General features: G+C 27.9%; 4 protein-coding genes across 10 annotated transcripts; 2 read left to right on the top strand and 2 right to left on the bottom strand.

The window, feature by feature from the left end:
- Positions 1-1,420: 1,420 nt before the first annotated feature.
- On the top strand, positions 1,421-7,647 carry LOC124431119 (serine protease gd-like). 2 transcript variants are annotated; one of them, XM_046978588.1, is made up of 7 exons: positions 1,435-1,575; positions 1,902-2,126; positions 3,027-3,251; positions 3,551-3,716; positions 4,002-4,496; positions 4,936-5,303; positions 5,760-7,647. In XM_046978588.1, the coding sequence occupies exons 3-7, from the start codon at positions 3,036-3,038 to the stop codon at positions 6,027-6,029; spliced, it is 1,515 nt and encodes a 504-aa protein (XP_046834544.1). In that variant the 5' UTR covers positions 1,435-1,575; positions 1,902-2,126; positions 3,027-3,035; the 3' UTR covers positions 6,030-7,647. The 2 variants fall into 2 exon arrangements, with proteins under 2 accessions (XP_046834543.1, XP_046834544.1); XM_046978587.1 differs by having other exon boundaries at positions 1,421-2,126.
- A 153-nt stretch (positions 7,648-7,800) lies between these two features.
- On the bottom strand, positions 7,801-13,409 carry LOC124430993 (PAX-interacting protein 1-like). 4 transcript variants are annotated; one of them, XM_046978319.1, is made up of 9 exons: positions 13,168-13,409; positions 12,767-12,951; positions 10,117-12,635; positions 9,537-9,981; positions 9,240-9,424; positions 8,908-9,149; positions 8,523-8,792; positions 8,214-8,418; positions 7,801-7,995 (listed from the first exon to the last, which is right to left on the bottom strand). In XM_046978319.1, the coding sequence occupies exons 1-9, from the start codon at positions 13,261-13,263 to the stop codon at positions 7,949-7,951; spliced, it is 4,194 nt and encodes a 1,397-aa protein (XP_046834275.1). In that variant the 5' UTR covers positions 13,264-13,409; the 3' UTR covers positions 7,801-7,948. The 4 variants fall into 4 exon arrangements, with proteins under 4 accessions (XP_046834275.1, XP_046834274.1, XP_046834277.1 ...); XM_046978318.1 differs by having other exon boundaries at positions 7,801-8,022; XM_046978321.1 differs by having other exon boundaries at positions 7,801-8,022; positions 10,117-12,649; positions 12,767-13,089; positions 13,168-13,298.
- Positions 13,168-17,517, bottom strand: LOC124430995 (Meckel syndrome type 1 protein-like). Of its 2 annotated transcripts, XM_046978323.1 has the most exons (4): positions 17,143-17,517; positions 15,452-16,151; positions 14,316-14,671; positions 13,168-14,196 (listed from the first exon to the last, which is right to left on the bottom strand). In XM_046978323.1, exons 1-4 carry the CDS (start codon positions 17,217-17,219, stop codon positions 13,791-13,793), a joined length of 1,539 nt encoding a protein of 512 aa, XP_046834279.1. In that variant the 5' UTR covers positions 17,220-17,517; the 3' UTR covers positions 13,168-13,790. The 2 variants fall into 2 exon arrangements, with proteins under 2 accessions (XP_046834279.1, XP_046834278.1); XM_046978322.1 differs by lacking the exon at positions 17,143-17,517 and having other exon boundaries at positions 15,452-16,530.
- LOC124430996 (rhomboid-related protein 2) lies at positions 14,976-23,456 on the top strand. 2 transcript variants are annotated; one of them, XM_046978325.1, is made up of 6 exons: positions 14,976-15,418; positions 21,392-21,470; positions 21,544-21,732; positions 21,800-22,128; positions 22,212-22,772; positions 22,807-23,456. In XM_046978325.1, the coding sequence occupies exons 1-5, from the start codon at positions 15,366-15,368 to the stop codon at positions 22,729-22,731; spliced, it is 1,170 nt and encodes a 389-aa protein (XP_046834281.1). In that variant the 5' UTR covers positions 14,976-15,365; the 3' UTR covers positions 22,732-22,772; positions 22,807-23,456. The 2 variants fall into 2 exon arrangements, with proteins under 2 accessions (XP_046834281.1, XP_046834280.1); XM_046978324.1 differs by having other exon boundaries at positions 22,212-22,752; positions 22,787-23,456.
- Positions 23,457-24,551: the final 1,095 nt, after the last annotated feature.

Here is a 24,551-nt window from a genome sequence, read left to right on the forward strand (position 1 = left end):
AGAAAAAGAAAAAAAAAACAAAGAAAAAATAAAAAAAAAAAGAAAAAAAGAGAAGAAAAAATAAAAGTCAAATTTAAAATCAACGTTAATTTGAACATTGGATCATATAATATTTTATATATACTATAATTATATATTATATATTATATATAAATGAATTATATATAATATAATATAATATTATATCACGAAGAAAAATAATTATATAGAATAAAATATTATATAGATAACTTTTTTTTTTTTTTTTTTTTTTTTTTTTCATTGATCAAGAAGCCAATGGCTATTGAATGTTAAAAGGAAAAAAAGAAAAAAAAAAAGAAAACTTAATATATTTCCACGAATTATTTAATTATTAAATTGACCTATAGAGATAATTAATCAAATAATTAAGATAACTATGCGATAATATTAAGTATTTTTTATATGTTGCACAACGATTCTACCCCCTCCCCCCAGGCCTCCTCCCACCCTCTAACATCTCTGTAAAAGAGGAATCACTTGTTAATTATTTTTAGGATATGAAAAGGAAGGATGTGAAAAATTGTAAACGTCATAAAAATGAGAAAGAGGAGACGAAGAATTGGAGGGGTCATCCCCGATGAAAATAGTAAGAGATTTTTGAGGACTCATTGGATTCTTCTTTTTTCCCTCTAGGTATATTCCCTGACGTATGTATGTACGTAAATAAATACGTAAGTACATGAACGTATGAGTCAGGCAAAAGATGTTGTAATCGACATAAGAAAAGAATTGTTACTTTCCTCTATTTTTTCTTTGGAGAAAATTTCATTTTTCTTTTCTCTCTCTCTCTCTCTCTCTCTCTATCTATCTATCTATCTATCTATCTATCTTTCTCTCATTGAAAATAATTAGAAGAATAATGGCAATAGTAATTTTTTCCAAATGCAAATGATATAAAAAGTAGAAAGAGAACAAATTTTGACATCATCGTCATTCTATTAAAATATTAATAAAAATGATAGAATTCAATTGAAATATTAAGAATAATCTTCAAATAATATAATCAAAGTTATAATAAATTTAACAAATTTTTCTTGATCGTTTCATCTTGATAAATAGCCAAAGTGGAAGTAGATAGAAAAAGATGGATAGAAATAAAGGTAGGGAGAGATAAAGATAGAGATACATAGATAGATAGATAGAGAAAGAGAGAGAAAGAGAGAAAGAGAGAGAGAGAGAGAGAGAGAGAGAGAGAGAGAAAAGAAAACATTAGTAAGACTTAAGTAGATTTACTTGATCTCATCTTTTCTATCTTACGCATACGAAGAAGAAGTAACTACTTATATACTTAAATCATTATTCATTTGACACTCGTCAATCTGATCGACGACGAATCGTATAGTGACTCGTTCGAAGATATTTATTACCAGTGCTACCAGGTTTCCTTTTCCTTTTTGTTTTTTTCTTTTTTTTTTTTTTTCTTTTTTTTTTTTTAGCAGTGTACTTACATATCCATTTATAAACACAACAAAAAAATTCCAAGTACAAAGGAAACGTAAATGCATCTCTACGATGTAACAGTGTTATATACTCTTTGACTTTATCGACGTTTCGGTGAAAATTCAAATTTATCTTAATCTTTGCTTCTCTCTCTTCTGTTCATTTTTATCCCTTCTCTCTATCTCTCCCTCTCTCCCTCGGAAAAGAGAAAAATAAATATATTCAAACGACATTGAACTTGTTTTCAGTTGATGTTTCTTAACGGAGAGAAAGAGAGAGAAAGAGAGAGAGAAAGTGTGTGTATGTGTGTATATATCGTAGACAATGTCTAAAAGGATTTTGTTCGATCTAAATGATCGAAATCAATGATCCAAATTACGAGATAGATATCAATTGAAAAAATTATCGTACAATTAAATTCTTTTAATCTGTGATATTAGAGAAGAAAGGATTAAAGGAGAGTTACATTGGTGCGCGTTTTTATTTATTGACGATTACTAACAATTGAACATGTGACAAAAAAGGATAATAATGATGATGACGACGACGATAATGATGATGATGATGATGATGATGATGATGATTATAATTGTTCTGACATTATAATATGATTCTTAGTTCTATCGGAAGTTCACTGTCCTTTTAACAAAAATTATCGTATTAAGGTAAAAACTGATGGATAATGATCTTCTTCTATCAATGTCTTTAACGATCAGTGCTTGCTCGTGTTTATACTTTTGAGTTTTATATTATTGATTTTTTTCTGTGTCTTTTCTGTATATATCGGTATATGTAAGCAAAAGTAAAGAAAAGAAAAGAAAAAAAAAAAAAGAAAGAAAAAAAAAAGAGAGAGAAAGAAATGTGGCGTTTTATCGTTTAATAACAAGCGTTACTACTATCTGTTAGGGATTAAGCATACTCTTAAAATGAAACTGATCAACATCGTGGGGAAAACAAGATATTTTATTAAGAAATTAAACTGTTAGAGTAACATTATTCGTAAAAAATCTATTAAAATTCATATCACTGATAATTATCTAATAATCGATCTAATTGTTCGTTTATTATGTGTCTAATGTGTCTTTCTTTGATTTCTTTCAATATTATTATCGCGAAACAATTTGTTTTTTTTTGTCAGAAAATTTTTAGGCCATCAGGAGCAGTTTTTTCTTCACTCAGTTTATCAATGATTGGGATAGTTTTATGAGACAAATTGTTATACATAGGTTCTCTTTCATACTTAAAAAAAAAAAAAAAAAAATATATATATATATATATTTAAACTTGTCCATCGATTTAATGCATTTCGCTTATGGTAAATTTATGGGAAAAATTACAAGAAAATTCATTATAAATTTATCATCATAATCTCAAATCATTGTAAAGTCTCAGTTTTATATCGTGAATCATGTCATTTGAAATAATCCCTCTTAGGAATTCATATGACATTTATTAAAAATAAATCATATTAAAACGTTTTTAAATAAAACATTTTATTATCGTGTATTCGTTATGTTTTATTGTACGATCGTTCAATTAAAATAATTTTTATCTTTTGACGACAGATTAACAAAATGATCAACGAGATTGCAAAACTTATATTTCTTCTCCATCATCTATTGTTTTTGTTAAATGGAGCAATGGCCGTCGAATCACCATGCCCGGAATATTTTCGTTATATTCGTAACAATAATTTCGAGGACATGGGACAAGTGGAAATACCATGGCCACCGAAAAATATGGCGTTGCATTTGAAAATAGAATTAACCGTGGCAACGTCTTTACCATCGGTAAAGTATTTTCTTTTTTTTTAATAAGAAACAATAAATCGACGCCATTGAAAATATGTATCGTCTATTATCTTCTCTTCTTTGTTTTTTTTTTCTTTTTCTTTTTTTATAAAATAGCTTTCTTATAAACTGAAATGTTCTATATATATATATATATATTATTATTATTATTATTATTTATTATATAAAATTTTAATTTACTATGTATTCCTAGAAAATGAACTTTCTTGAAAATGTAATATCATAGACCGATCAATTATTTAACAAAAATCCGATTGATAAGATCTTCATTATTTTAGAAATATGTCGGACGATTGGAATTGGCACAATCAAAAGAAGAATCAGTTAGAGCCGTTCAACAGGGAAGATCATTATTTTATTTAGTTCATTTTCCAATAAGCCAGCCATTACCGATCCTAACAAATATATGGTTCAATGAACAACTATACTGCAGTGGTCCGCGTGGTAAGTTTTTATATCACCGATCATCATCAATCATCAGTGATCTGATTGATAATTAAATCTTTACACTCCAATCAATATTGTAATATAATTGAACAACAGTAAATTTCAAAAATTTCTTTGTACAAAAATTCTTGTAATTTTTAAATCTTATATGTCTATATAATTAAATCCTTAATAGAACATTTGTATGAAATGGAAATGATTAATAACATTTATCATAGAATTATTAACAAAGAAATTTTTAAATTTGATACATATTATTTATTTAATAAAACTATCTTGCAGCATTGGGACGAATCGTGACATCCATCGTTTTGGAACATACGCTTTTTCCACCAAGGATATTAACTATCTCACCTAATCAAGGAAACAATCTTGATACACAACCGAATTTCAATGATTTTATACCGTTCAATCAAATCTTGTCTCCGTCATTGATACAAGAGACACCATCACCACTACCATCACCATTACCACTACCACAACCGCCGCCATCATTGCCACCTCCACGACCATCACCGCAACCATCATCACAACCATCACCACAATTATACCCAATACCAAACAAAATGTTATCAGAAAACAAATCCTTGAATGATAACGGCAACGACAACTGTGGTCGTGTTAATATCCCAGATAACAATATTAATCCTTTAATAGCCAAAGGTTTAGAGACAAGTCCAGGTCAATGGCCTTGGTTGGTCGCCATTTTCGTCGTGAAGATACAATTTGAATTTCATTGTACTGGTACTCTGGTTACGAATAAGCACATTGTTACAGGTATTACATTAATATTACAATAATAATCGCAACGATCTGTCTTTCTTAATTTCTGATAATTTTTGATTATTTCATTGAATATTAATTATCCTTGATTTGTCATCATTTGATCGAACAAATCTTAAATTGAATTGATACGTTTTGTAATTGTTTCTTTTAAAAGTATCCTTGAAAAGATAATTTTTCTTTCTTCTTAATAAAAACGTTCCATTTAAGGATTATCGATCCATACCGTGAAAATATAAAAATTGATCAGATCTAATTGTTTTACGCTAATTCTTAATTATTTATATCATCATATATATATATATATATATACGTTACAATGTAGTTTAATATATTCTAAAAAAATTTATCCAAAACTTTTGCTATATTAAAGACAATTAATATATTTAATTTGAGGATTTAATTTTTATTAATATTGTATCTTTGATAACAGTGGCACATTGTACAAGATTAGATGACGTAATCTTACCAGCCAGTACAATGCTCGTTTCATTAGGACGTTATCGTTTACGTGATTGGAGAGAAGAAGGATCGGTTAATCGAGAAGTGAAAGAATACAAATTACATCCAGATTACAAAGGTGATATTAAAGATCCAACTGCTGACGCTGATTTAGCTGTAATAACATTGTGGGAACCAGTCGAATTTTCTGATTTTATCAAACCAATTTGTCTTTGGTCTGGATCAAACGATCTACGTGATATCGTTGGATCCAAGGGATATGTTATTGGTTGGGGTCAAGATGAATTTGGTAAATACTTGACTAATCCTCACATGGCCATTGTACCAATTGTATCTCAGGTAAGGTTTATTTTTCTTTTAACAAAATTATAAATTAATATTAAATTTTCTTACTATTATCTTTTATACTTTTATATTTTATTTTCAATTTTATTTTATAATATGACTGACTATTAATAGTTTAGCTGGATCTTTTTTTTCCGTTATCCGCCTGTTATCACTATTTGTAATGTTAAAATATTTAGTATTTTTTATTACAAATTTAGAATAGAACATATATATATATATATATATATATATATATACATATATGTTTGTGTAATTTAAATATTTATATATTTATTATATATTTATTTAGATAATTTTTCGAGTAAAAAATATTAAAAATTCAATAGAGAAAGGGATATCAAAATAGTGGCAGATAAATAACAAGGAAGATCCAATTAGTTTTATTTTATATCACCCTATATATATATATATATATGGCTAATTAATTGAATTTCAATTATTATATAGGAAGATTGTCTCTGGAGTAATGCAGGTTTTGTCGCTTTTACATCCAATCGTACTTTCTGTGCTGGTTCTAGAAATGGTATTGGACCATGTAATGGTGATAGTGGAAGTGGTTTGGTGATACGTAAAACAGATGGACGTTATCAATTACGTGGTGTTGTTTCACGCTCTATTTTAGATAGAAATACAATGTCCTGTGACCTTAGCCATTATGTTGTTTACGTCGACGTAGCAAAACATTTAGATTGGATACGTTTGCAAATAACTTTGTGAAGTTAAATTTGATAAGACAAAAATCGAGTAAATCCAGATGATATGAGCTGGAGATTATGAAAGTAGTCTAATTCAGATATTTTTCATAATATTTGTATTGGAATTATTTAATAATTATCATTTTCTATGATGACAACATATAGAAAAAATAAATATATATATTTTTATTCTTGTGAAAGATAATACTTCTAAAAATTAATTTATAAAGAAATAAATAAAAAAGTTTAAGAACAGAGCATCCTATAAAATATATTTTTTAATAACTCAAATGATTTACAATTAGAACACTTTCATAATCATTAGTTCATACGTTGTTCCTTTTAGATTTGTTACATTTTTTCAGCTATCTCTGTGATCAGTATCGCACACACACACACACACACACACACACATATATACATACATACATACATACATTCACATACACACTTATATATGTTAATCATTAACAAATTAAAAATAACAAAATATGATTGATTGATTTTATACAATTGACAATAATATTCAAAATAGGTATACAAGTATAAAGTATATATATATATATTTATATGATCAGAGTAGATAATTTTCACGCGTATACTTACTTCATTATGTATATAGAGTTTATTATTAACGATAGAAGGCTTATTAGTTATATCAAAGAATATTATAATAACTTTTATATATCAGCTTACATATCCTTTATATTATTACCCTTCGTCAATACATAATTTTGTACATAGATATGTAAAAAGAATTATTTTTCTTTTGCTTAATTTATTTTAACTATATAGCATTATATTCTTCGTTAAATATTTGTTAATGTAAATCATATATACTCGTGACTTAAATCAAATCATTTTCTTCCTCTTCGAAAATAATTTATTTAAATCTTTTGCAATTGTTCGCATTGTTGATGATCTTTGTTTACGGGAATAATATATTTATTTAATGAAAATACTTATTGATTTCAATTCCATAATATTTTTATCAAAATCATTTTGTCTCTCTTCTATTCGTGTTATTAAAAATAAAAATTTAATACCGATTACGTTCAAATATAATATCTCAAAGATAATAGGATACATAGGTGAAACTTTAAATATGGGATCGATCATTATTTCCATAATTGATAGATTAAAAAGATCAAGTTTATTACAAAATATACACTTTTATAGACAGATTTATAGCGAAATAACATACGTGTAGTTATTAAGTACTTCTTTTTTTTTTTTTTTTTTTTTTTATTATATATATATATATATGTGCAGAAAGAAAGACCTCACCTCTTGAAAATCATTTCTTATAATAATCTATGAATAATTTTAGTTATTAATCCTAAAATAAATTGATATACATATAAGTGATGTTATGTTTACAATATATAAAATAGATTTATAGTTTTTTTTGTTCTTTTTTTTTTTTTGTTCTTTTTCTTTTTGTTTTTTTTTTTCTTTTTTTTCTTTTTTTTCCCCAATAATAGGATAAAAGGTATAAGGTATAGAGAATGGAAGTACATAAAAAATATATGCTACCATTCCTCCAAACAAAATCTATTATTATTCTAAGGGCTATATCTATTATTATTGTTTTTAATCTTGAAGCAACAAAAGCGTTTATATGTATACGTATATATACGTTTTCTATTTAATTATCATAAAAATTCAATAAAGCAAATAATTAAAAAAAAAAAATACATATTAAATATAATCTAAATTAGAATATTAATTAATAATAAAGGAATGGTAACATATATATATATATATACTAAACACATGTATGAAAAAGAATGTCTTCTGTATCATAAAACTATGTTCTTTATTGTCCCATTTAAGAAGGTAAGTAAAATCCTCAATCCTCGAAGAAAATAATTCATAGATGATTTTTAATATGTCCTGGCAGAGATTAAAATGCAGTGCATTTTGAAAACCGCATAAATTTTATGCTTGATTTGTATCAACTTGGAAGTATTGTCGTGCGACTGCTCCTAAGACAATTTCTGCACTGAACACACCTAAGGATATTAAAAAAAAAAAAGAAAAAAAAAATAAATAAAAAGAAAATAAAGAACAAAATATACATATATATAAAAATAAAAAAAAAGTAATAAAATAAAGTAAAAAAAAAAAAATAATAACAATAATAATAATAATAATAATAATAATAATAATAATAATAGTTGAATTTTTTATAAATATTACTCACTGATATTAGCATGTAAAACGTCGGAAAGAAGATGAAGATCATTTTCATGAGTTACAATTATGTAATTTAATTTGGTACTATTCATCTCTTGTATTTGTGTAAGAGGTCTTCGTGTCTTTTCCATTATTCCGCCTGCACTTTCAATTATTTCCGCAATAGCTGACGGTGATGGAATAACACTTGGTGTCACATAAAATATTTTTCCCTAAATTAAAAAACGACAATGATTATAACAAATGTCAATTAAACGTTTCCATTATTTCCTTTTTTTTTTTTTTCTTTTTTTCTTTCTGTTTTCTTTTATCCTACCTTAAGTACTGTACCCCGATTAGGACTTGCCAAAGCCTTTTCTATATTACAATTAAAATTTTTTTCAAATTCTGCATCACCTAAAAGATATCCGCTCTCATCCAAAAAAGTATTTTTTGCTGAACAATCAAGTAACCATTGTAACGTAACAATAAATTTACATCGAGAAAGGCAGCACAATAGTTTCACAGTACGTATTGGAGCCGACATTACAAGATGTGTAGCATCTTGCCAACCAGCTGCAAGAGCACCTCCTAATTCACGAATTCTCTGTAAAAATTAATTACTCTAAATATTTTTCATTGAGAATCATCAATACAGATTAAATCAAATATCATTGATTATATAAATATATATATATATATATATAAATATATATAAATACCTTGGCATGTTTTCTAGGATTAATACCAGAAAATAAAATCCTTGGTTGTTTATCTGGTGGAGGTGGATCTGGATTACTAACAACTATTGGTTCATCTAATCCTAAAAGATGTGGATCTTTATTTAATTGTGGTACATCCAAACGTGGCTTTTTAGATTTTCTTATAGAATTTGGGCCCTGTCCAACTTGCTTAACTTTGTCGTAAGATTCTTGCGTGATATTAATTGGCATTTTCCATGCAGCTATAACAAATTGAACGTATGCAATATTTCATTGATTTTAATTACATTAAAAGGAATTTTTATGTGTTTTCAATCTATTATTTAATTTACCCATAAGATGCGGGACTAATGAATAATCCAATCTAAATGGATTACTAAGACTGAATTGTTGATATTTTGGGCTATCCAATTGATGCAATGCACTTGTCTGTCCACAGAGTAAATCTGTTAACCATTGTGCATTTACTACTGCCGTTTGCCATTCGCGTGCCTTTTTATATTTTTGTCCATCTGGTCTGAAATTTTATTACAAAAAAAAAAAAAAAAAAAGAATGTTGATTTATAAGCTTCCAATTATTTTAATATTTTCTATTTCATTAATTTCTATTTCAATTTCAGAAATATTACCTTCTACATACGAGCAATGTATTATGTCTTGAAAAGTAACTTGTAAATTTGGCACCTAACGCTTCTAACATATATTTTACTTTTGCTCGTTCTTCTCCTTCAAATCCAGACAAAGATACAATTTGTTTTGCACATGGAAGTTCAGTTAAACTAAAGGGAGTTGGGAAATGCAGAGCATGCCATGGAGGTAATACTTGTTGTTTGTTAACAACATCGGATAGCCAATGAGCACTAACACAACGTTTTCCCTCGCGTAATGCTTGCACTACTGTTGGATGTTTTTGTGTAATTGCGAGAACGTGCGTGGCACGTGTACAATATTGCGGTTCCACCTCTCCTCCATGTCTTTCAATCACTTGTTTCCAAACTGATACTTCATTAGGACGTTGAACATCGTACTCAACGATTACGAAAATACAACCCAATAAAAATAAATCTGGTGGTACTAAAAATATATATATATATATATATAAAAAAAAACGCTCAATAGTACTTTACATAAAAAAAATTATTGCAATATAATAAAAATATATATATGTAGCTTGGTTAACATAGTTGGTAAGAAATAATATATGCTTACATTTTAAATTTGGATTATGGCCATAAAACTGAGCTTTAGGTTGTTGCATAACAGGAGCATATTGCATTTTCATAGGAGCACCTGTTGGTGCACCATTTGTTATGTTTCCTAAAGTTCTTCTTTGATATGCTGCCAATAATTGAGGATCCTGAGAAGGTGGAGGCGGTGGTCTATGCTGTGCAGTCATTAATCTTAACTGACCAGCAGCACTACCTTCTGCTGCACCACCTTGTAATCTGTTTGTTAACATGTTTGCCAATGCAGTTTTTGTTTTAGCATTTACAAGCTGCTGATCTGGAGGAATTGGGGTATTATTTGATAAAGGTGTTAATGGTGGTTCTTGCTGAGCTCCTTGTTGCTGCTGTTGTTGCTGTTGCTGCTGCTGCTGTTGTTGTTGTTGTTGTTGCTGCTGTTGCTGTTGTAAATGTTGCAGTTGTTGTAGTCTCGCCATTTGTTGTTGTTTTTGCATATGTAATTGTGCTATTTGCTGAGGAGTTAATGTTTGATTCTGTTGAAATGCTTGTCCTGTTTGAGAAGGTGGAGCTGCTTGTACATTTTGCCCGCTCTGTACTATAACTTGATTAGAAGAATTGATAGGCGTTAAAGCAGGAGGTTGTACACCAGGATGCACAGGTTTCTGTCCTGGTGGCTGTGCAATTTGTGGTCCCATCATCTGTGGACGTGGCTGTTGAATCCATTGTAAACCACCTGGTTGACCTGGTTTTCCAGGACTTCTTATTACAGCTATATGTGGGCCTTGTTGGGCCTGACGACTTTGCATTTGTCTTTGCAATAATAAATTGCGTTGTTTCTGAATTTTTTGAATGAATTGTGCTCTTTGTTGGGGATCCATTTGTTGTAATTGCTGATGCGTTTGAGCATCTAATTGAATCAATTGTCTAGGTGGTTGCGGTGGCTGCTGAGTCCATTGTCCTCCAGGTCTTTGTGGGCCAATTTGTTGTTGTTGTTGTTGCCTTTGCAATTGCAAATGATATTGTTGCTGTTGCCATTGTGCATCTCTTTGAACTATAAAACCTTGTTGATTTGGACCTATTAATTGTTGATTCTGTGGTTGCTGCTGTAACTGACCATCTCTTATAACAAATTGCTGTGAACTTTGAGGTGCAGATTGTTGTAATTGTTGGGATATTTGATGTATTTTTTGTTGTTGCTGTTGCTGCTGTAATAAAATAAGTTGTTGTCTCTGTTCAGTTGTCAGTTGTTGTGGTGGTCCTGGTTGTTGTTGATTCAATTGATGTTGTGCACCAAGTTGCTGCTGAGAAGGTAACTGTTGTAAAACGATTTGTTGTTGTTGAGTTAATTGTACTTGTTGCGATTGTTGTTGCACAGGAATTTGTTGTGGCTGTTGAGGTAAATGTTGTTGCTGCTGTGCTTGCTGAGAAGAAAGTTGTTGTTGATTCATTTGCTGCTGTGACAACAATTGATGCTGATTCATTTGTTTTTGCTGAGGTGTCAATAATTGCTGCTGAGGTGTAAGCTGATGTTGAGATAGCTGCGAATTTATTTGCTGTTGTTGTTGTTGAATTAACGTTTGTTGACTTAACTGCTGCTGTTGTTGTTGGTTTACAATTTGTTGTTGTTGAGGTGGTAATTGTGGAGCCTGGGTTTGATTCAAAAGTGTCTGCTGTGTATATGTTTGCATCTGTTGTTGATGTTGGGTAAGTTGTTGTTGTTGTTGTTGTGCCAGATGTTGTTGCTGTTGTGTTAACTGCTGTTGCTGCTGCTGTTGTATCATTTGATGTTGCATATTTATTTGTTGTTGCTGTTGTGGAGGTATATCTTGCTGTATTTGTGATGAGATCCCTTTCATTTGCGTAATATTATTTGTTTGAGAGGCTTGAGGCATCCAATTTGTTTGATTGATAATATTTTGATCTGACATGGAAGGAACATTTGGAGGTGCATTAGACAAACTTGTTGAAGCAACAGAACGTGGAAGATGTTGCTGTTGCTGTTGCAAACTAACTGCATTTTGCCCATTATTTGGATATGTTGCAGTTGTTGCAGTATGATTAGCATTGTTGTGTACTTGTAATGTATTAGAAGATACAGGTGGACTTGGTTGATTCCAAGGCATACGTTGTTTCAATTGTTCTAATACCGCTTTTGTTCTGTCCTGCTCTTCTTGAGCAGCACTATTCTCTGTATCCTCATCCATGAAGCCAGTGATCATTGCTGTAGAACTATTTGGGGATGGATAAATAAGCAATCTTGGATGATATTCTATTTCACTGACAAGGGCAACCTTTTTACAACATTCAGTCACCCAGTCAGGAGTAACAATTTGAATATGATGTCTCATTGCAGCATCATATTTCAATCCAGAAGCTTTCCCAGTAATCAAATGGGTACAATATCTATCTAAACGTAACTGACATTTTCCGCCTTGTAACGTTATCGTTGCCCAAAGTATTTTACTATCTGCCCGACTTACTTGGGATATACATGCTCGTACATTGGAAAATAATTGATTTTCTTCTGGGGAAAAATAATGTGTCCTATTTACATATAACTATTAAGGGAAAAGCTTATGTAGAAAAACAATGTAAAAGGTAAGATCCTTTTTATAAAATCTTTCTATAAAAGATCAAAGGAATTTTTTTTTAAATTATTATATATAAAAGGATACGGTAAGAGTTTATTACATTTAACAGAAAATAGTATCCAATTCTGTGTAACCGCTGGAATCTCATAGAGATCTTTAGCTGCAGATATATCATTTTCAAGGGCATCATAGCCAGCTATTAAGTGTGTAACAAAATCACTGAAATAGTTGGATCTTTCTGCTCCACCTTCTTGTAATAAGTTTAAGATCTATAAGTATTTAAATGAGCCGTTCAGTTAACAGCCTGATAATGTCGACAAATGCGAATGTATAACCTCTAAAGTTATATATTACAATCTTGATTAGAATTGTAGAGTTTACATTTATACATCGTACTTATCGTTGAGCTAAATATATCGATATATAAAGATTCAATAGGTTAGTATCGATGAAACAATAATATAAATATCGAAATTGTAACATACCTTAGGATCTCCTTCGCCACTGACGTAGTACTTGACATTGGCGAACAGAGCACCGTCGAGTTTTAATTCCTCAAGACCGGCTCGTATGTCGCCCATTTTCACAAAATTTTTACAGAAAATTTTAATTTTTATATTTTACATATTGCACATAAACCATGAAGCATTGGTAAAATATGACTTCGCGATATTTGATAACAATAGTTCGCCGCGACGCTTTTGTTATTATTATGATTGTAAGGTTATGTCTTATACTAAGAAGGGAAACTACATGTTAATACAACACCGTTGGAGCCACCGTCAAAAGGAAAGAAGTTCACATTGGTAACTACGACGACGATGGATAATCGCAGATCTTGTAAGGTCTTTTAACATTCGTACTCCGTATTTTTATTGCGAACGTGATAAGATTCATTTTATAGTATATTAATTTTTACAATATTTATAAATATATACTTTTACTTGAATTTATATTAATTTCCAATATTTCGTATTAATTATAATTTTCAATTAATTATACGATTTGAAGAATGAGAAATTCATAGGTTATTTCGTATTACTTGTCTATTTATATTATATATACTTATATACAAGATATTAAATAATTTTAAGAATATAGAATAAAATCATAGATTTGCATTTCTAATTTGTAACATACGTTCTCTAGCTGCCTTAAATTGTTCAAAAACATTTTCCACATTGTTCATGAGCGTATTAACATTCTCTCTTTCATAATATTTACTTTGAAAATTTGTATTAATTGTATTTACATTATATCGATGAACAATGTTAATATTTATTTTAACATAACCACTCGATACAACATTTAAATTTGATTTGTCTAACGTCGCACTCTCATGTACTGATGGAATTCCACAATGTGTAATATCTTCCAATTCGTAAGTACCACCTGTAAAAAATCGACGAAGGGAATCAACAATATTCCCTGCTGGCCTCCAAGTGGGTATAGATAATTCATGTGTGCCTGGCGATAACGATATAGGTACCACTCCATATCCTTCTATACGATATCTATATAAAAAACAATTCAACATGTCATTTATATAACTTAGATTCTTTAGAAAAGCATATAATGATATTAAAGATAACATATATATATATACATATATATTTTAATAGCAAATATATACCTGGTCCAGCTATCAAGAGACGCTACAGATATTAATAAAGATGGCCATTTTGTAACGGTATCATTTTTAGTTAATACATTTAAATGTAAATCCAATAATATATCCATGATATAATCAAAGTATGCAGTTTTATCTTTTAAATAAGATTTTTGTGTTCTACCAATTAATCGTTCTTTTTCCTTAGTACTCCAATCTTTTGGCAGTACGATATAGTAAGTTATAAATAAACCATTGTAAGAAAAATTGTGTGCAGAAACAATGTTTATGTTTAAAAAAATTTGTAATATGTTTGGAACCGTCACTTCTATTTCATTAGGTATCTCAGCAGTTTTGTACAGCAAAAGATTTTGCATTTCCTAAAAAAAAAAAAAAAAAACAAAAAAAAAACAAATTCTCTTGTAAAAAGATATAACATATATAATATATTTTTATTACATTCACTAATTATATAAAAGAGTAATCATTATAAATAAGATTACCTAAAGACAATACATTTTCTACCAAGCATGAGTCAAGTAGTTGTAATAATGTGTGAGTAATGATGTCAGTTTAGAAGGATATAAACAGTAATGTGTGTGTATACCCCTTCTCCAACATATATATATACATACATACATATATATATATACATATATGTATATATATATATATATATATATATATATCTGATCCAGCACTAGGAACATTTACATTAGTGAAAGAAAGTGTTGGAGGAAACATTCAGAGAAATATCAAAGTCAGTCAAACGTAGACCATCTACTGGTTAACATGGTTGATCATCAAAGTAGATTTTATCTATAATAAACTTTTACATTGCTTTTATAAACTCTAGAACATGAAGACTTTAATGAAGGAATCTAAGTTTTTTAAATACTTGATAAAAAAGTATAAGCAAAGAAATGAAATAAATTTTGTGAATTAATTAAAGAATCAGTGAAAAGATGTATACGTTTCTTTGTGCAAACTGTGTTATAAGAATATAAAACTTTATTATTATATTGTGGAAAACTGAAATATTAAAAAGAAATTATTATAATAGATAAATAAAAGATGTTTTATCCGCAAAGAATGATAAGACAAATATCAGAAATTTCCTATGTGGGGTATGTATTATTTTAAAATTAAATCATACATACTTGTCGTAATTCTTCTTGTTGTTGTTCCAAATCCAATGTAGTTTGTATTTCAGAAATATGTTCAAGCCAATAATCATATCTAATACCATTATCAGTTGTAAGCGTGTAAGATTCGTCAGTAGTAAAATCAGGATACATAGTAAGAATATTATGTGTTTTATCATAAGTTATTTTGCATAAAAGAATTTCTATATCAATGTCAGACGAATGAAACAAATCTTTTTTATCCTTTCTACTTAAATCTATCATTATATACATTGTACTACGTTCCATATAAAAATAATGATTGGAACGTATTCTTTTATCATTGATTCTATCATCGATCACATTTTTATTATATCTAAGTGTAAACGGTTTACGATTTAGTATTGTCGGTAATGCTAATTGATTTTTAAATGACAAATATGATTGATAGGGCTTCGTAAGCAGATTTTCATTGGGATAATACGTATCCGTTTCTGTATAATTATACAAACGCGAGCCTTGCAAATTTTTTTCCTTGATGAGTTCATGATATTCTTTTTGTAACTCGTTAACGCAATTCTTTTCGTCGTTGTAAAATTCAATTTCGAAGGGACTGAAGATCTTCTCTTGCCATCTAAAAATACGTTCGTCTTCTTCCAAATAATTCGAATCTCTTGTATCGTTCGCGGTATCGAACAAGTCGGCCAGCAAAGATTTCTGTTGGGCGACTCTAACTCTGAAACAATAAACGATTCCATCGAAATAAATGCGATCTGGAGTATAAGAAACGATTTCTCTTTTCATGCCAGATGGCCCTCCTTGTTTTGCTCCTCGTGGCCTGTGTTTCATCTTATATTTCCTGGCCAATTCAATTTTAATCAAATCAACCAAAATTTTTGTTTGAAAATTTAAAAGAGAAATATTACGTTCTTTTTTTTTTTTTTTTTTTTTTTTTTTTTTAGTTTATATACGTTGACGAAAATTATTCCAAGTATTTCATTATCCAAAAACATTTCATTTGATATCATTTTATCAATGAGCACGAAGTTGATAATTAATGAATTATATATATATGTGTGTGTGTGTGTGTGTGTGTATAATTCTTTTATTTTTTTTATTTAGAAAATGAGAGAACATTTAATCGGTCGTGAGAGAATTATACGCATGTATTCGTTTAATTGTCTAGACATCGTAGGATATCCGTGACAGGATCCTTTCAAATTTCAAGGCAAACGGGGAATGTTCTATCACGACGTAAAGACCTAACGTAATAAATTCTTATTATGAGAATTGTTAATAATTCGTGACAAAACAAGAATTAACGAACGTATAAATGTATATATATATATATGTATATATGTATATGTATATACAAATGCATTGGTTGATCAATAAATAGAAATGAGAATATTATATTCTTACTGTACGCATACTTAATTTATAATAAATATCCGATTATATAGAAATAAATATACATAAATTATAAATATATAATTAAAAAAAATATATATATATAAAACAATAATAATTCTTATAGAAAAATAGGAAATTATTTATTGGCTAATTAATTATTATATTATTAGATTCAATCTAATAAAGTATTATAATATACTATAATACATTACAGTATTATTTATATCAATATAAACTACTAAAAATTTTAATATAACTTATTGACTAATCCAATACATATGTGTGTGTATGTGTGTGCATATAAAAAAATATACCTTATTTTAAAGTTACATATAGGTTGCTTAACTCGATAACTAGCTGCAATCTTTCTTCTTCCTTGAATATCCACCATCTTAATTTTTTTAATATGTTTGAGAAAAAAAGAAGAAAAGAGAAAAGAAAAAAAAATTCGAACTATTTTTTATTGGCGTCCGTGCGCTAGTAGGAAAAACAGTATAGTCGTAAACAAGAGAATATCAAAGGTATCCTAATCGTTGCTTAGCAACGTTACAATCAAAATAGAGATCTGTGTGATTCATTCGACGAATCGAATTTGTTGTTTCATATTTTCTCATTGCAATGAAACATTATAAATATATTTTAAAAGAAAATTTTCAACGACTTTTGATTTTAATCATTATCTTATTGTCCAACAATTATGAACTTTTCTTTTTATTTTTATTTATTTATTTATTTCTTTTTTTTCTTTTTTTCTTTTTTTTTTTTTTTTTTAATATACCACCCAGCGAAAATAAAAATTATTCAAAAGGCACTGAATATATTAAGAATTATTTTGCATCTAAAATATCCTATAAAAAGAAAAAGAGAGAAACTGAGAGAGAGAGAGAGAGAGAGAGAGAGAGAGAGAGAGTCAAATTCTTTACTTTATTAAAATAATATTTTAATTATAAGACAAACCATTTTTTGTTCCTTTTAAATAATACTTTATCATATAAATACAATGATCTGCAAGGTAATTTCACTATTATGCAATAGTATAACGCTAGGAATAAATCAATACGATATAAAAAAAGAAGAATGTAAATTAAAAATAGCCATTAAATGTTGTTATGATTGTTATGCCAGAAGTATACTGGTCAAAAGAAAAAAAAAAGAAAAAGAAAAAAAAAAAAAGACAATTAAAGATGGCAATTCATTGTCACCTTTAACACGGCACTTAATTTCTAGAATTATAAGTGTTATAAAGTGCTTTAATAAAAAAATCAATATCAAATCAAATCAAATCAAGCCAGTATGTTATTATGAAAGTGATTCAAGTTATTCAAGATATTAAAAGACATATTTTGTTGTGCTTTTTATTTTATTGTAAATTAAAATTTTCAAATCATATGAAAGTTTTCTTTTTTGTTGATAATAAATATATTCATTTTCTTCATAATTTTTTATCATAGAAAAAACATAATTTGTTATCATAGAAAAAAAAGAGATATCTAAATGTCAAAATATTTCCAAAATAAAAAGTATAAGACTTGGATCACTTTCATAATTACTAATTGTATATGATATGATTTAAAAATATGATATATCAAAAATTTCATATCTTTTATATAAGTTACTTTTAATTTTTCTTTATGTTTATTTATTTATTTATTATTATTATTATTTTTTTTTTTTTTTTCATTAATCCTGCGTACACTGATGCATTCTAATCTCTCCTGTTAGTCTCCTGCAGGGATTGCAATATTGCAATTTGTAAAGATTTTATGTAAATATAATTCATATATACTTTATTATACCATATATATATATATATATATGTATTATATTATATAGCACTACATATACATAAACATCTAATATAATTTATATTACTATACTTACTATATTTACAATTAAATAAATAAATTAAAATTCAGATTCGAATGTCACGATTTTCAATTAAAAAAAAAAAAACAGAGAGAGAGAGAGAGAGAGAGAGAATGAAATCGTTCAAGCGAAAAAGTTGAAAGTGTAAACAATCATAGTATTGCTAGTCATAGTTCCGGCTTTGATGAGTAATGAATTTATCCCACTATTCGTTTCTGTTTTCTTTTTCTTTTTTTATCGACAACGTAACATACTTTCACCTAAATTTTTATATTTATGTATCCCTATATTCATACATAATTAAAATCTCTATTTTGTTTTCAATTAATATACATATATATCATGACAGATCTATATATATTACAGATCAAAATATGATAGATCTATATATATTACAGATCAAAACATGATAGATCTATATATATATATATATATATGTCACACATATACGCGCGCGCGCATACACACACATACACATATTTTTTATCTTTTTATTTTTTCTTTTGTTTTTTTCTTTTTTTTTTTTTTAATTTTCCTAACGAAAGAATTTTCTCGGTTTATGTCAAGAAGAAAAGAATAAGAATAAGAATAAGAATAAGAAGAAGTGAATCGGCGTAAAACCGGTTTAAAACCGATTGCATTCCTCGCCAAAGACCTGTCCGTTCTGTCCCGTTGGCTTTCTACGTGTTATACGAGAGATAATCTCAAAGTAGTCCTCGCGAATTTAACGAAATTAAATTAATGTCTTAATCGCGAAACCCTTTTCTTTTTCCTTTCTTTTCTTTCCTTTTCTTTTTTCTTTTGTTTTCTTTCTTGTTTTTTCTTTATTTATTTCATTTTTCTTTCTTCTTTTGTTTTTTTTTGTTTTTTTTTTTTTTTTTTTTTTTAAATTCTTCTTCGCACCTTTATCGATATCACCGAAGACGTTTATATGAGATATAAAATTGTCGAGATGAAAAAGGAGTATTTCGATAAAACGCGAGAAAAAAAAAAGTGATATATTTATTTATAAACGATAATAGTGATATGATATGATATATATATATATATATATATATATATATGATGCCGGGTTTTTTATCTTTTTGTTTTTTTTTTTTTTTTCTAACTGTCATCGTTATTTACTCCCTCTAAACTAGAAAGCGCGGACTAAAATAAATCGTGAGTTTACCTATCTAACGATATTATATACACCTATGCTTCAAACAATTTTCCTGTGTTTATATTAATTGAAAATAAGCATGCTTCTTTTTTTCTTTTTTTATATATATACACATATATATATATAAATACACACACACACACACATACACACACAAGGTACATGTTACGTAATGTTTAACAGTTATAGAGTCTCAACTTCTTGACCTCTATCTATGAAATACGAAATGATGGGAGTTATTGTTAGGCACACCTGGCGAAGGCCAAGTCGAATAAAAGTCGTCCACTCTGTGACACATAGTAAGAGAATCGATGCAGTTGTTATTGTTGTTGTTGTTGTTGTGTTGTTGTTGTTGTTGTTGTTGTAGCACTGGCGGTAGTAACAGTAGAAGAAGCATCAGTAATAGTAACATTCGACGTTACGAGTTGAAAGTTTCTTATTTGATTTGATAGTAAAAGAAAAAAAAAAAAAAGAAAAAAAAAAAGAAAAAAAAAGAAAAGAAGAAAAGAGAAAAAAAGGGAAAAAAAAAAAAAAGAATTTTCCCCCTTAATGGGAATATCTCTCTCTTTTTCTTTTTCTTTTTTTTTTCTTCCTTTCTTTTTTGTATTTCGAATATTAAAAAAGTAATTTTACAATTAGTGAAAGATGAATGAGTGAAAACTTATTTGAATATTTTGTTTCATCCGTACAACACGGACAGGGGTCAGTGACACAACTGTAAAGGTAATTATTTTATTCTTCATGGATCCTCAAACGCGTTCACGGGATCGTGGTTTTTTGATGAAATCATATTGTCACATTTACTCTCGTCGTTTATGTTGTCATTGTCGTCGTCGTTTTCGTCGTCGTCGTAGTCTTTGTGGTCATCGTCGTCATCGTACTTGTTCTGTGTACTCATAACACATTTCTCTATTAAAGCGATAAGAGATAGATTAGAAATATACAATATTACTTTGTGTGATATCATAGCTATCTATCGTTTGAGTTTATTCTGACATCGATGAGTCGTATCTGAAGAACACTCACCCACCTGAGCTCGTACGAATCTAGAGGTATCTGTCTGTTTTCTCTTTTTTTTTTTCTTTTAATTTTAATTTTTCTCAAAATAAGGAATTGTTGATCAATTTTCTCTTCTCTTCTCTCTCTTTTTTTTTTTTTTTTTTTGCTTTTTTCCTTCTATTAATTTTCCTCATCGAAGATTCAAAGCGAAAGGAATTTTCCTTTGACTTAAAAATACTTGTCGAATCACTTTTCATGGGATATTCTTTCAATTGTAATAGAGATTGGTGACACCGGTAATTAATTTTGGTAAAGAGCAATGACTTTACTCTTTAGATTATTATTTGAGCTTACGTTGAATCAAATAGTTTTATAAAATAGTTTTGTTACTCGAGTGGTATTATATATTAAGTTTTACTTTCTCCTTTTTCTTTTTATATTTATTTATTTTATTTGTTTGTTTGTTTATTTGTTATTTTTGTTCTTTTTCTTTTTTTCTTTTTTTTTTTTTTTATTTTCTTTTCTATTTGTTTTAGAAGTTTCAAACTGATCAGGATGACGACTAATCAAGAAGGAGAGACTGGAATAACTATTCCTTTACAATATAATGATGCTGTAAGAACTTATGCATGCTAGTTAGAATATTTCTATTAATTGTTTTATATATCTGTGGATTGAATCTTTTTAGCATTGGAAATCTATTTTTGAAAAATATGACCTAGATGAAGATGGAAAGATCTCTTATCAAGAATTGAAGGCTATGATACGAGCTTCTGCATATTCCAACGATATTCCTGCTAATGTTGTCCGTATAATAATGCGTAAAGCTGATTTAGATGATTCTGGATATTTAGAATATCCAGAATTTATAGCTATGGTATGTTTTTCTTAATTAGAAATATAATCCTATTAGATAGAATATCATTATAGAACTTTATTTTTAGATACATAGGAAAGATATGCAAGGAGTATTTGGTCATCTTGTACAACGTTATGTACATTCAATGGTGCCTCAAAGACCAATTGCTGTACAATATTCTACTCAAACTTCTAGTGATATCCCTGATGGTCAATACGAAGAAGAATATAGTTGTAGACCACCTGCTGTGGCAATGATAATCATATCGATATTAGAGATTATTTTATTTTTATATGATGTAGTTGAACATAAGTCTCTTTCCATGGATGGACCAGCAGCAACTTTATTTATTTATGATCCTCACAAAAGATACCAAGCATGGAGGTATTTGACATATATGTTTGTTCATATCGGGTAAGTTTATTATTAATGTTGATCGATTAATTTTCCTATTTATAAAAGAGATTTTAAAAAGAGATCATTATTTTATCACACAGAGTTCTACATTTGGTCGTTAACTTATTGGTGCAAATTATGCTAGGCATACCTTTGGAAATGGTTCATAAATGGTGGAGAGTATTAATTATATACATAGCAGGAGTGATAGCTGGATCTCTTGGAACTTCGGTTTCAGATCCTACTGTTTATTTAGCAGGAGCATCCGGTGGTGTGTATGCATTAATTACTGCACATGTAGCAACGATACTGATGAATTGGTCAGAAATGGAATTCGCTGTCCTTCAATTATTAGTGTTCCTAGTTGTAACTACAGTTGACGTAGGTCAAGCAATATATAGTCGTTACGTTGTAGTAGAATCCAACAATCAGATTGGTTATGTAGCTCATTTGGCTGGAGCTGTAGCTGGACTTCTTGTTGGTATAAATGTCCTTCGTAATCTGGAAGTAAAAACTTGGGAAAAAGTCGTTTGGTGGGCCAGTATTGTTACATACACAGTACTTATGACGGCAGCTATTTTGTGGAATATTTTATATCCGTCTTATTATGAAAAATTATAAAAATAGAATAATGCTTTTTATATATATATATAAATATATATATATATATATATATATATATATATATATATTTATATATATATATAAAACGACTATTGTAATATTTCAATTAAAATTGTTCAAAAAATGTGAGTAATCAAGAATCAGTACAAAGTGCATATACTGCGTAGGGGAAAAAGAAATAAAAAAAAAAAAAAGAAAAAAAAATTCCTTTTTATACGGAATTTTATGCGAGAAATATTTTATAATAAAACTATTATAAATTGTTCAAGTTTGAAGTTGATCGATTACGACATGTTAGAGAAGCACAAACATATTTATGAACAAAATTAATTCGCTTTAATGACTTCCTGTATTATGGATATATATATATATATATATCATTTAAGATGAACACACAATTACAAGATCTACTGTGATATACAATGTTATCATGATGAGCATTGTGAAACAAGTAATCACTTACTATCATTACAAATTTCTTATTGCGTTTCCTGTGGTGAAGTTAATGTATTATTTATCTCTCTACAATCAATTTTGCGTATTGCACATGTGAGAGCGCTACCTCTTCTGTTTATATATCGCTTGTACAAGCATATTATTACTCTTGAATTTTTATACACACAAAAATACATTTTGTGTAACAAACTGCTATAAAAAAGTAAATTATTAATTTGATCTATTATATCATATGAACATATGAAAAACACTTATATATAGAATAAGAGGAGCAGTATTATTTCTTTTCATTTCTTTCTTTCTTTTTATAATCCATGTTTTGTTGATTTATATGCAACTGAATTAATTTAGTTTAACAAAACATGATAATACACATATAATATGTATATAAATACATATATATATATATATATATATATATATGTATATATATACATTTATCTCTATAATTTAATTATATTATCAATAAGAATATTTTGCTTAAATTTTTTAATTTTACTATACTTTAAAGAAATAAGTAATTCCCTATACCTTTTTCTGAGTTATATAATAATTGTATGTAGCTAGGCATTTCAAAATTATATATATATATTTTTTATTTCATTGGCTTCCGATTTGTTTGTTACCTGATGTACCTGAATTAAAAAAAAAATTTTTTCTTTTATTACGCACATGTAACAGATGAAAATTCTTTTTTTTATAAATAATAATAATAATAATAATAATACATATATACGTAATTAAGTAATCATAATAATTTTAATTACTAGTATTATATATATATATATATATATATACTGACATGGTAATATCTACACCTGAACCAAAAATAAAAAAGTCATAATTAAGTTATAGCTTATATATCAGGATAATTACACTTTTCATTGTCGCACAGAAACAAAAAAAAAACAAATGAAAGAATAATTTTTATCATATAAACAACATTATTGTTCTATCAATTATTTTCATATAATTCTTTCTATTCAAATTTATACTATGGACTAGTAGTATTTTGTGCCTTATTTAAAATAAAAAAATAAAAAAATAAGAAATTACATATATACATACGTACATATATATATATGTGTGTGTATGTATATATATGTATATATATATATATTTATCCTATGCAATGCAATGTAGACGTGTAATTTTTTTGTAAAAATATACAATTTAAAAAAGAAAATTAGACTTTTTTAATTCGTTCAGAAAAATGTTATCTCAAAAACTTTGACATTAAACCATGAATTTTTTTATAATAATATTATATTTTTTACTGTACAACTATAATAGGAAGAAATGCAATTACGCACACTTATGTCTGAAATAAATAATTATACAGTATTTAATAACTAATTATA

This window comes from Vespa crabro, chromosome 20 (assembly GCF_910589235.1).
Source record: "Vespa crabro chromosome 20, iyVesCrab1.2, whole genome shotgun sequence".
NCBI classification, from domain to species: domain Eukaryota; kingdom Metazoa; phylum Arthropoda; class Insecta; order Hymenoptera; family Vespidae; genus Vespa; species Vespa crabro.

What these genes read in the sequence shown, in the direction of transcription:
- LOC124431119 (XM_046978587.1), top strand. Translation starts at nt 3,036, where the DNA reads ATGATCAACGAGATTGCAAAACTTATATTTCTTCTCCATCATCTATTG. An exon ending in TGGCAACGTCTTTACCATCG is followed by an intron (nt 3,252 to 3,550) that starts GTAAAGTATTTT and finishes TCATTATTTTAG; the next exon opens with AAATATGTCGGACGATTGGA. An exon ending in TTGTACCAATTGTATCTCAG is followed by an intron (nt 5,304 to 5,759) that starts GTAAGGTTTATT and finishes ATTATTATATAG; the next exon opens with GAAGATTGTCTCTGGAGTAA.
- LOC124430993 (XM_046978318.1), bottom strand. Translation starts at nt 13,263, where the DNA reads ATGGGCGACATACGAGCCGGTCTTGAGGAATTAAAACTCGACGGTGCT. An exon ending in ATTAGTCCCGCATCTTATGG is followed by an intron (nt 9,150 to 9,239) that starts GTAAATTAAATA and finishes AATTTGTTATAG; the next exon opens with CTGCATGGAAAATGCCAATT. An exon ending in ATCGGGGTACAGTACTTAAG is followed by an intron (nt 8,419 to 8,522) that starts GTAGGATAAAAG and finishes TTTTTAATTTAG; the next exon opens with GGAAAAATATTTTATGTGAC.
- LOC124430996 (XM_046978325.1), top strand. Translation starts at nt 15,366, where the DNA reads ATGTTTTATCCGCAAAGAATGATAAGACAAATATCAGAAATTTCCTAT. An exon ending in TCAGAAATTTCCTATGTGGG is followed by an intron (nt 15,419 to 21,391) that starts GTATGTATTATT and finishes TATTTGTTTTAG; the next exon opens with AAGTTTCAAACTGATCAGGA. An exon ending in CTTTACAATATAATGATGCT is followed by an intron (nt 21,471 to 21,543) that starts GTAAGAACTTAT and finishes GAATCTTTTTAG; the next exon opens with CATTGGAAATCTATTTTTGA.
- LOC124430995 (XM_046978322.1), bottom strand. Translation starts at nt 16,264, where the DNA reads ATGAAACACAGGCCACGAGGAGCAAAACAAGGAGGGCCATCTGGCATG. An exon ending in AACAAGAAGAATTACGACAA is followed by an intron (nt 14,672 to 15,451) that starts GTATGTATGATT and finishes TTTTTTTTTTAG; the next exon opens with GAAATGCAAAATCTTTTGCT. An exon ending in TCTCTTGATAGCTGGACCAG is followed by an intron (nt 14,197 to 14,315) that starts GTATATATTTGC and finishes TTTTTTATATAG; the next exon opens with ATATCGTATAGAAGGATATG.